At 38.2% G+C, this 11,954-nt stretch overlaps 2 protein-coding genes across 5 annotated transcripts in view; one reads left to right on the top strand and one right to left on the bottom strand.

Moving 5' to 3' along the window:
- The window catches only part of METTL4 (methyltransferase like 4), a 21,657-nt gene extending 12,887 nt beyond the window's left edge, over positions 1-8,770 (bottom strand). For 2 of the 4 annotated variants that reach the window (XM_006761864.2, XM_015562704.1), the window contains exons 1-4: positions 8,689-8,770; positions 6,254-6,641; positions 4,631-4,693; positions 2,210-2,579 (exon numbers count right to left, since the gene is read on the bottom strand). In XM_006761864.2, coding sequence (XP_006761927.1) covers positions 2,210-2,579; positions 4,631-4,693; positions 6,254-6,634 — 814 coding nt within the window. In that variant the 5' untranslated portion in view covers positions 6,635-6,641; positions 8,689-8,770. Of the gene's footprint in view, positions 1-2,209; positions 2,580-4,630; positions 4,694-6,253; positions 6,642-6,907; positions 8,048-8,260; positions 8,649-8,670 lie in introns of those variants that run through there. The other 2 variants (XM_006761865.2, XM_015562703.1) reach the window with 2 other exon arrangements.
- An 83-nt stretch (positions 8,771-8,853) lies between these two features.
- The window catches only part of NDC80 (NDC80 kinetochore complex component), a 35,346-nt gene continuing 32,245 nt past the window's right edge, over positions 8,854-11,954 (top strand). The window contains exons 1-3 of the mRNA XM_006761863.1: positions 8,854-8,958; positions 9,690-9,799; positions 11,659-11,736. Of these exons, the coding sequence (XP_006761926.1) occupies positions 9,699-9,799; positions 11,659-11,736 (179 nt within the window). The 5' untranslated portion in view covers positions 8,854-8,958; positions 9,690-9,698. The remainder of the gene's footprint in view (positions 8,959-9,689; positions 9,800-11,658; positions 11,737-11,954) is intronic.

Below are 11,954 nucleotides of genomic sequence, written 5' to 3'. Positions count from 1 at the left end.
CTCCTGGCGGAGGCGTCAGGCCTGGGCAAGGGCCCGATCAGGCGATCGGAGGGTGATGGGGGTCGACGCCTCTGGCCGAGGCATCAGGCCTGGGCCAGGGGCAGAGTCAGCAATCGGAGGGGTCTGGGAGCAGAACCAGTGATGGGGGGAAATGAGAGTCCCCTGCCCAGGCCTGCGATTGGAGGGTGATGGGGGTCAACGCCTGAGGGCTCCCAGTATGTAAGAGGGGGCAGGCTGGGCTGAGGGACACTCCCCCTCCCCCACACCCAGTGCACGAATTTTGTGCACCGGGCCCCTAGTACACAAATATAATGCAATGTAACAAAGGATTTGTGGCATTTATTCAAATAGACTAAATGAACTAAAAAATATTAATTTAGTACTGCTAGGATTTTAACATGATTTCACCTATTACTATTTTTATAGAGATTGTCTGAAAATAACTATAGCTCACTTAGCTGGACACCAATGATTTTAAAACCTTGTTAGTCTTCATAGCAATATTAATATAGTCCTTTCAAACTTCAAGGTTTTTTGCTTTATTTTTTTTAAGTTTCTTTATGAAATAAACTTTCAGTCTTTTAAATGATATATCAGTCATAATAAAATTTCCTCAATTGTCTACTAGTGTCGTTTTTTTTTCTGGTCCTGGATCCAAATCAAGATCACACTTTGCATTTAGTTGTTATGTCTACTAAATCTCCTCCAATCTGGGGAAGTTCCTCAGTTTTTCTTTGTCTTTTATGATCTTGACACTTTTGAAGACTGCTGGCCAGCTATTTTTATAGAATGTCCCTCAGTTTGAGTATTTCCTCATGATTAAATATAGGTTTTTTGAGCAAGAGTACAATGAAGTAATGCTGTCCTTATCAAAACCACCTATCAGGAAACACAGATGTCAGAATGTCTCATTATTAGTGATACTACCTTTGATCACTCAGTTAAAGTGTAGTCTACAGGTTTCTCTAGATTTTCCTTTGTAATTAATAAGTGTCTTGTCGGGGAGATACTTTAAGACTGTGCAAATATAGTGTATCTCATCTCTTCACCCACTACTTTTATATCCAACTACTGTGGTATTTGCCAAATGTAAATTTTCCAGTTCCATCATTCATTCCATCCACATTTATTAATTGGAATTTCATAGTAAGGAAGAGCTGTCACTTCTCCTCCTTTTATAAACAAAAGTGATTTATATTTTTGTAAATGTACAATCTCATAAGTAATCAAAAGAATGCAATTTAAAATAAGGAAGTAACAGTTTTCAAACTATTAGAGTAACAAAAATCAAAAAGAATGGAAAAAATGTTCAAAAATACCATGATTTTCTCATTAATTTGTTAAACTATCATTTAACCTGTGGAATTTATAATACTGTGGCATGAATAACCACTCATGTGTAAGATGGCTTGATCACAATTAAAATAACCTTTTCATTAATAAGCTATGTCATTTTAACTAAATTTTTACATAAAATGTCCAAATAATAATAGCAGATTAAATTCAACTTGATCAATACCTACCTTTTACCTACTCATCCCTTAGAATACTGAGTTGTAATTTATTAAAAACACATAAATCACAGAGCTAAACTCCTGACGCAGATTATTCATTTAACCTCAAAATTACCCTGAGAAGTGGGTATTATCATATCCATTTTATAGATTAGGGAACTCAAGCTCAGTTTTGTGAAGTACCCAAATTCACATTTAGTTAAGCTTCAGAATCTAAATTCAAATTCTGGTCTGGGCTTCAATATTTAAGGTTTTCAACTTTATACAGGAACACGTTTCAAGAAATTTGGTACAATAAACTTGAACATTAGCTTAAAATAGAAGAACCTAAAAGGCTAAGAATTAATATTCATATCTGAAGTGTTTCTACTTTGCTGTGAAGAAAAGTTAAATAAAATTCTTTGGTCAAACCCAATTGTATCCTGAATTCCTAAGTACAAAACAGTAATTGTATTTGCTCTCATAGGGACTAAGTATTTCTGACCCCTTGTTCATAATAAGAATTTAAAATATTTTTAAAAAGCAAAATTCAGCATTTTAAACTTGAATTTAAAAGCAAAATTATATTGAAAAAATTCAGTGTTTACCTTATCCTCATAAAACGTTTGCCCTCAGTTAGTATTCAGACTAGCTCCTGACTTTTGAGACCACAGAAAAATTATCTTTCTCTAATAATAAACATAATAATTACTTACAATTCAGAAGCGGGTGCATACAAGAAATGTCAGACAAAAGAAAACTGCTTTTTGGTGGCACCAGGTATTTCTGTCCCATTAAAGTAATCATTTTTGTAAATCTAGAGTTGTTTTCAACAATCCGTGAAAATAAATCCTGCTCTGTAACAGACATATCGTTTTCCATCAGTTGTAATGTCAGAAGTTCCGTTTCATTCAGAGAAGGCAAATGCTTTGCCATTTCACATAATTCTGATAAATTGCAGGTATCAAATGATAAAGTAACGGGCTCATTACACTTGTCCTGTTTTTCAGAAAGTGGATGAAGAAAGCCACTTTTTAAACCTTCTTGGATTATCTGTGAAGATCCATCCAAAATCAGCCCCCTGATCTGTAAGAAAAAATTTTAAGTACATTAAAAGGTCACTGACATTAATACAATTTTCTAAAAAATGAAATTCCTACTGTGCTTTGAATATGTAAACATTTATGGATTGAAATCAAACCAGAATGCTTATAGGAAAATAATTTTATACTACAATGAAAAGATAAGAATGTATGAGTATGCTTTTAAACTGCAGTTTCCTAATTGGGGAATGATCCAAACCTCATAAATTCACTGAAAATTAAATAACAAAGCAGTATATATAAGAAAATACATCCTTGCCCTAACCGGTTTGGCTCAGCGGACAGAGCATCGGCCTACCGACTCAAGGGTCCCAGGTTCAATTCCGGTCAAGGGCATGTACTTTGGTTGTGGGCACATCCCCAATGGTGAGTGTGTAGGAGGCAGCTGATCGATGTTTCTCTCTCATCGATGTTTCTAACTCTCTATCCCTCTCCCTTCCTCTCTGTAAAAAATCAATAAAATATATTTTAAAAAAAAGAAAATATATCCTTAAGTTATAAAATGAATTTGATAGTGTTTCTAAAAGAAAGTATAATCTCTAATCTGTAAAGAGAATTAAGTTCAAATCACAAGATTTAATCTTAAATTTTCCTAGTGACTTAATTTTAAAATAAACATACTTTGAGTTTATAAAATATAGCTTGAGTTATTTAAAAAAATTAAAGAAAAATAACTGTAAAATGAATATATAAACAGTTTTGCAGACATGCAACTACAATAATCATAAAAATAAAGCCCAGTTCTGCTTCTGGACAAGATGAAGTACATTTCATCTGAAATAAACTTTTAAAAATTATTTTTTAAAAAGGCCTTCAGATGATGGATAGATGTCAAACAGAGCAGGGCAGTGGTCTCTAAAAAGGAGAAGCAACTGATTGCTCCAGCCAACTGCCTTGAGAAAGTTTCTAGGCAGCAGCACAGAGGATACCATTCAGAGTCCAACCGTCTCTCTGAGTTGAAGAGACAGAGCTTGGAGTCTGAAAAGGACAAGCAGGTAGAGTATTCTGAGGAGGATACCACAGAGGAAGAGCTGCACAGAGAGACGTCTTCAAAGCTGCAAAGGGCCAAGTCTCCACTTCAAGTCTCAGTATTGATCAGCATATACATATGATGAAACTCAAAGTCAAGGAAAGAAACAGAAATGATCAAAGGGAACAATCCCCAGAGCTCATAGACACTGGGAACAGTTAGTGCTCTCACTGGCCAAATGAAAAATCTCATAATTCACAAACATTGCCTCAGTAATGGAAACAAACAAAAAGCTCTAAGTCTGCTCTGGTCCTAACTAAAAAAGCTTAAAGGAAGTCTCAAGAGGATCAACCAGTTTCAAAGTAGAGGAAACCAGGGAACAGGAAGTTATTATTTTATAGGTATGGATTCTACTTGGAATGATGAAAAAGTTCTGGCAATGGATAGTGGTGATGATGGCACAATAGTGTGAATGCATTTAATGCTAAATTATACACCTATAAAAGGTGAAAATGATAGATTTTATTATGTATATTTTACCACAAAAAAACATTTTTGGGGGAAAAAATCCAATGTCATACCATCACATTAATTCAACATGTCCAACCCTGGTTTCCCATCTCAATCGAAGGTGTTCCTTAGGCAATTAAGCTTAAATATTTGTGTTCCCTCAGTTTTCTCCCATTTCTTTATCTCCTAGATTTCATTTATCTCTAAGTTCCAGAAATATATCCTTCATATTATTCATGCTTTCTTCTGCCACTCTCTTAGGTAAGTTGTTTTAGCTATGGACAGTAGGCTTTTATAACTTATAAAATTTCTAAACTTAACCAATATAGCATAAATGTACTTACATTAAATATGTAAAATAGGAATATATGAAGTTTTAATAAAAACTTTGTTTAACTTGTTCATTACTATAAAAGTAGCAATAAACCACTCCTTTATTAAATTCTAACCTTGATCACATGATTGCATTTTTAAGAACATCCTTATTTATATCGTCTGTTTAAACTATTTCACATCAATCTTATAATGTTATCAATGAACATTTCACACTTTACCTTTTCATGGTATTCCATAGCATCCAATTCACCTTGATTGAAACCAACACACCTTTTACGCTTCTAAAGAGTAAATTACAGGGAGAAAATTATACTGCCACCTATCACAAAATTAATATTTTGAATTTTTTTTCTTTAGCACATTTTCCATATTGGAGCAACTCAGTCTTTAAAAGATAATAATTACTATTTAGGTCAAAATCAATGCAGAGGGTATGGAGAAAGGATAAAAATGTTTTCCCACGCCGAAACCGGTTTGGCTCAGTGGATAGAGCGTCGGCCTGCGGACTGGGGGGTCCCCGGGTTCGATTCCGGTCAAGGGCATGTGCCTTGGTTGCGGGCATATCCCCGATGGGAGGTGTGCAGGAGGCAGCTGATCGATGTTTCTCTCTCGTCGATGTTTCTGGCTCTCTATCTCTCTCCCTTCCTCTCTGTGAAAAATCAATAAAATATATTTTTTTAAAAAATGTTTTTCCACATAATTATTATTATTACTTTTACTACAAATTTAATAGATGATAAAAGGTCACCGCACCTTATCAACTATTAGTAAGAAATAGTACTAAACGGTACCAGTGACATCCATGGAACAACTGAGACATTCTTTAAACAGTCAGCAGTGTCATCTGTCAGTTGATATATATGGTATAATTATTCTGGACTTTCTTCAGTTCTGGAGAAGAACTATCATCTATATACCTAAAAAATTGTCCAATGTACTTTTAATAGTTGTTTGTAATTGATCTGAGGGCTAGGTAAAAATCAGATATACTAATACTACCCTGTATCTAACAACTCCAGAGCAAAGAACATGTAAGACAGTGCAATACAGAGCAGGGCCTATGTACATTTTATTGCTGAACCTCAGTGCCTACATGGTGGCAAACTCCTCGCAGACTAACAATAAATGTTTGTGGGCTGAATAAAGAAATGGCTTTAGATTAAGTTAATTGCACAATTTGCCACAGCATATCAGAAATAAGGTAAGTTTTATCAAGATAATCTCATTACATATGCTCATCTATATTTTTCTATATTAAAATGAGAATTTCACCCAATATAAGACACCTAAACATTTAAATACTAAAATACATAAACATTAAAAGACAATGTCCATTCTTGGTGAACTGTAAAGTCCTTTACAACTGTTTATTATTATTTGCCTGAATTAATAACAATAATGATAAATTACCAACATACTATATTACTGAAAGCTCAGAAATATTTTCTGTCCCTGACACATAGCAGATGATCAATAATTAGTTGAAAGAGAAAAAACATATGTACGAGAAAAAAATCACATGAATATTAAAATTGCTACTTCAGGTACCTATAACAATGTAGTAATTTACTTCTATTAATTTTCTTATTCTAATTCTCAATATGTTTATTTAATAATATCTTTCTTCCCTTTACAATTATAAGATCCATGAAGGCGAGGATTGTATAGCAAGGGTTATTAGCAAATTGTTAAAAATTACTCTGGATACACTAAAGCCTTCTTATGCTTGACTGATTCTTATGCTTTATTCTTTAAACTTAGTAAATCACAAGGTATTTGATACTGGAATAAAGAATCTCTTGTTTTCTGTAAAAATATAAAAATTTCTTAAAACTTACTACCTTCCCAAGAGCAGAAATGGAGATTTCTTTTTTAACACCATTCATTAGATCTTCCTTTTCATTATTTTGTTGGCATTCCTTGTGAATAGCTGAAGTTATATAAGGTTTAGTGATATCAAACAGTTCAGATCTAAAAATATATTTTTGTATGAACATTTCACAATTTCCTCCACCATCATTCTTGGGCTTAGTGGTAGAGTCAGAAGCAATAAATTTAGTTGAGGATCCAAAGGAGGACACAGAATCAAGGTGAACAGAAGCAGTGGGCTCATTTTTACTGCAACAAGACTCATGATGCTGGTGAACTTGATAGTTGATCTTGTTAATGAAAGAAAGATGATCCAGTAACCATCCTGGTGACAGCTGGTGCACGACTGACATTCTCTTTCTTTAAAAAAAAGAAAAGAAAATACCTCTGGGAATGAGATTAGAAGTAAAACCCAACTTTCCAGATCAAGTTCTTAAATGTCCTGTATTTCAATAAAAACATACTACATACACAAATACACAATAAACTTGACATGTACACAAAAGAAAAGTTAGCATTCGTGAAATATAGCAAGTCTAAAAATAATTACGGTGTTTTAATATAAACTTTTAATATGAGGGTTAGTAATTCAAAATTTTCAGCCAACTTGGACAAAGAGTTAAAACCTGACCTTATTTCTAGAATCCCAATTTGATCTTTCTATCTTCCTGGGCCCTGCTTGGATCCAGCCACTGTGTCTACATCTTCCAAGTCAGAAAGTCACTGAATCCTTAACAGGTGACAGTGTCCTGTCAAAGCAAAGAATGCTGAATTACCTATGTGAATCCACCCCTTTTAGTGAGATAAACCTGGAGGTCACAAGTTCAGAGGAGCTATAAGCATATCAGCTCTTGTTTTTCAAACTACATTTAACGTAATAAGTCAGCCCATTCTCTGGTATCATTGCCTTACTTAATCACTGGTACCAATGGAGTGCAAAAATATAAAAAGAAAAGCAAAATGCAATTTTAACAGCACTAAACCACAGCAAAATTGCAAGGTTACAGAGTCTAGATGTGTATTGGTTCTGAGCAGTTCTCCTCCAGCAACTAGAACTTCCTTTTTTCAAAAGATGCTTTTCAGTTCTGGATATTGCTTACTAAATCTAGTATAGTGGAACGCTGAAGAGGGGGGACAAATTAATATATGTGACTAATAGCACAGCTAATACTAGTAACATCTAGATTCAAACCTTTAACTCCATGCATTAGCTTTATGACCATGGGACAAGCTATTTGATCTCACTGAGCCACAATTTCACCTTTTTTTTTTTTTTTATGACATCTCGGAGGGCAGTTTAGAGAACGTAATGCGATAATCGACATGAAGTGCTGTGCAGTGCCTGGCACGAAGCAACTGCTCAAACAAATGCTTTTGGTGACGGTAAATCTGGTCCTGGTCCTCCCTTCAGAGTCACCGCGGTGGTGAGGAGGTCCTGTAATATCCAGCGAGAGCTAGAAATGCAGATAGGAAGACTGAAACTCAGACAGAAGGGATGGCGTGCCCCAAATTACAACTGTAGTTAATGGCACGACTGCTACAAGGCCCAGGTACCCCGACTTTGGTTCTGAGCTCTTCTTCCAACCCCACCACCCTAGGTATCATAGGCGGTGTTTGTCCGAGTTCAGACTCAGGGAAGCGGGAGTGACTGTGAAGGGAGGACCAATACCAGGTTTACCATCACCAACAGCAGCCTATGCTCACTGCACCTCTCGGTCTCTCCTACTTCTCTGCTTCACACCAATCACCCCCTAATCATCCGGATTCTGCCAGCCGTGGGCAAACCACGGCCCGCGGGCCGGATCCCGCCCGTTTGAAATGAATAAAACTATTGAAAAAAAAGACCGTACCCTTTTATGTAATGGTGTTTACTTTGAATTTATATTAGTTCACACAAACACTCCATCCATGCTTTTGTTCCGGCCCTACGATCCAGTTTAAGAACCCATTGTGGCCCTCCAGTCAAAAAGTTTGCCCACCCCTGTAAGCCTCTCACAGGGCACCACCAGACTAAAAAGGTCGTAAAATCCTAGCGAGCAAATTCTGAGCCCGAACCCAGGCGTGGCCCACACCGGCGCGATCTTCGGAACCAACTGCGCCCAAACTCAGTAGGCTCACTCCCTCCTCCCTCACTGCTTCCCTCATCAGAAAAGTGCATGCCGCCTTCCCAGATATGCAGCGTGAAAAAAGCACGCATCTAAATAGTTGTCCTAAAAGACGCCCCTTTCAGCCCAAAGCGGGGGAGAGGAAATCTGCTCTAAGAGCCAACGGGCGCGTCCATGTTGCTGTACGGACAAAGCGTTTCCAGGGCGACTCCGAGCGCTCTGCCCCCGACTCAGCGACTCAGAGCGCTCAGGCCTTCGGAGATACACTGGGGGTCGGACCGGACTTGGTCGGGGACGCTTACAGGGCCCGGGAGACGCCGGCGCGACCGGCGAGACGGCGGGACGCGACGCACGCAGATTTCCCGCGACGAGCAGCCCCCCCCGCGAAAGAGATGCGCACGCGCGAGCACGGGACGTGATGACGTCAGCAGCCGCGGAGATTTTAAAATTCTAACGGCGCGGGTGGGTGGGTCCAGGCGCTGGTGTTTTGGCGGCTGCCCTGTTGTCTCGCAGGTTATCGCACGGTTTACGGAGATTTTATTTCTGAATCCGGTCAGAAAGCTGGAAGAAAGGTGAGTAATGACTTTGGGGTTATTTTGTGGCGGCAGGGAGAAGGCGAGAGCGCCCACTACCAGAGACCCAGCGGGGCGATGGTCTAGTGTGGGCTGTTGTGCTGCTGTGGAAGCCTCGGGTCCCACTCCGCGAGGCGCTGGTGTCCGGGAGTCCAATAAATTTCTCCTGGCAGCGACTTCCCACGGGAAAGGGGGTGGCCTGGGGGCCGCTGATGTGGGGTAGAACTGAGGGGAGCCGGGGACAGGAGCCGCTTGGTGGGTTTGAGATAGGAGTGTAACAGCCTAGGGCCCGGGTACCTACTTGGGGAAGTCTTCATCTCCATCTTCAGAGTACATTTCAAGTATTGATGGGGAGCGGGCCTGTGGGTTAGAGTGGAAACGTTGATGGATGGACAGATGCAGAAGCATATGTTTAAAAAGAAATGCATGGGCAAACCAAGAAATTGAGAAAAAAGAAAAATGCTGAGAGGTTGTAAATGAAATTGCAGCAGCCAGAGGCCGAGAGAAAAAAGCAGAACAATTAGCCTGTGGATAGCTGTTGACCAGCAGCTAACACAAGGCGGCTCAGATGCATCTATGTTTGTGGGAATTTAGGATCAACTCCCCGGGAAAAGATTATTTTGAAGGAACAATGGAACTTGACTGCCTTTCTGTTTGAAGATAAAAGTGGGTGCTGCATAGTGCCACCTGGAAAGTTTGTGTGTTTTTTTAATACTGAATCATGAATGCAGGTCGTAAGCATGAAGCGCAGCTCAGTTTCTACCGGCGGTGCTGGCCGCCTCTCTATGCAGGAGTTACGATCCCAAGACTTCAATAAACAAGCCCTCTACACCCCTCAGACGTAAGTATCTCATGCCTCATTGTCTTGGACAAAGCAATCTGTAGAGGGATAATAGCAAAGCTGCACTATCAGTGATGTCCGATGAATCTTGTCTGTGGTCAGTGGCACCCGATTTTGGGTCAGTGACAGATAAAAGTGGGCATATTACTAAGGTGTTGTGCCTTACCTCACTTGTTCTTTAAGGCTCAATGCCGTGTCTTTTGCCAGGCAACTGACATTCATTCCCTGTGCAGTAACTTTCAGCTTGCTGAGGTGTATTCAGCTAGCAAAGTTCTCAATGAAAGGTATTATTTGCAGCAAACGGTAAGCTGCAGTTCAGTAGCCGTCCACGGAACACCACTTCTCCAAACTGTTTTCTCAAGCTGCGCTGGGAAAAAAAGGTGTCCAAAAGAACTTGCTGTGGTAAACTAGTTTTACTCTGTGAGTGATTTCCTTCCTACTAAGAAAAAGGCTATTCGTGAGCCCCTGTAGATCTGTATCAGTCCTTCTCGCATACCAAGTGACAAGACAGACATTCTGAAGTGCTCTAAAATGAAATGACATGCAGCTTACCGTGGCCTGAGAGTGTGAGAGACGGTTAGCCATTAGTAGCTGTGGGCCACCTATGACGAAAGATTGCTCGCATTTCTCTATATATGTTGGAATTTAGGGTTAATTTCAAGATGGCTATTTCTGTGAATATCCAACGGAGAATAGCCAGGTGCCTTGGAAGCCCAGGTGCCTCTCCACCGGTTAGTTACATATCAACTTTTCAGTCTGCCACCCACAGCTAACCCAAAGGGGTGGATGCTTCTTCCTTGCTAACTCTGGACCCATCCCAGAGCTGGCCCCACTCAGCTTCTCCCACCCCTTTTGCCTGTAGCTAATGTAAATTCTTTCAGAAATGCTGCTGGCGGTTCAGACTTAATGCTCTAGAGCAGTGATGGCGAACCTTTTGAGCTCGGCGTGTCAGCATTTTGAAAAAACCTAACTTAACCCTGGTGCCATGTCACATATAGAAATTTTTTGATATTTGCAACCATAGTAAAACAAAGACTTACATTTTTGATACTTACTTTAAATATTTAAATGCCATTTAACAAAAAAAATCAACCAAAAAAATGAGTTCGCGTGTCAGAGATGAGTTCGCGTGTCATAGGTTCGCCATCACTGCTCTAGAACCTGTTTTTTTTTTTTGCTAGCAATGGCCTAATAAATCCTTTCTTTTCAAAAAGACTTTCAGCCATGAAATTAACATTTTGTTTAATATAAGGTACAAGTTTTATTTGCTAACTGTTCTTAAATTGCTTAGGTTTACATAGTATAAGCTGCAGCTACTTTTAGGAATTTGAAATATTTATGTATGGTTTTTCTTCTGAAGTCAGAAAAAACTTTTGTACTGTTGCATATTACTTAACACTGAAAGATTTGTCTTGAATTGCACAGTAACTAAAAGGCTACCATTTTCAATGTTTTAGGTCTGTAATTTAGATAATGTATGTTAAGTGTAGCTGTGTTCTGATAGACCAGGCCTCAAAAAAAATTTTTTTAATGTGGCTATACTCCTATGATTGAAAATATTTTTTAAGTTTTTTCTTTTCCTTTAATGTTGTTATCCATAAATGTCTATATTTTAAGATAATTGAAATCATAATGTAGCTATCTTTTCTTCATAACATTTTAGCATTATAACTTATACTGTATTAGCCTATTCTCCTTATTGCAGTTATGATTGCTACTAAAAGTTTTCATAATTTTGAATTATTTTTATAGGTAATAGGAAACCTAATATGTTGGTTCTAACATATTTCCAAAAGTTTCTTGAACTAATATTTTTTTATATTTATCTTAAAGAGTGTGTTTTCCTCCTTTTCTTAAAGCAAAGAAAAGCCATCCTTTGGAAAGTTGACTATGACCAAACCCACATCTGAAAGAAAAGTCTCTCTATTTGGTAAAAGGTAATGATATTTTTTATTAGTTCTACTGAAGGTATTCTTCAAGCCAATGGTTGAACTAAATGCTCTCTGGATACAAAAAATTAGATAGCATGGTCCCTTTCAAGAGAAAGTTTTAATCTAGCTCTCTTCTGTTTTAAATGGTTATATCTGCTTTAAATGATGCAAAGAGATATATCAGCACAGTCAGACTACTATTTTTTGTTGATTTCAGAGGAGAT

Source organism: Myotis davidii, unplaced genomic scaffold, assembly GCF_000327345.1.
Source record: "Myotis davidii unplaced genomic scaffold, ASM32734v1 scaffold96, whole genome shotgun sequence".
Classification (NCBI taxonomy): Eukaryota; Metazoa; Chordata; class Mammalia; order Chiroptera; family Vespertilionidae; genus Myotis; species Myotis davidii.
The sequence above is the reverse complement of the archived record's forward strand: the minus strand, read 5'-3'. Positions and strand labels throughout refer to the sequence as shown.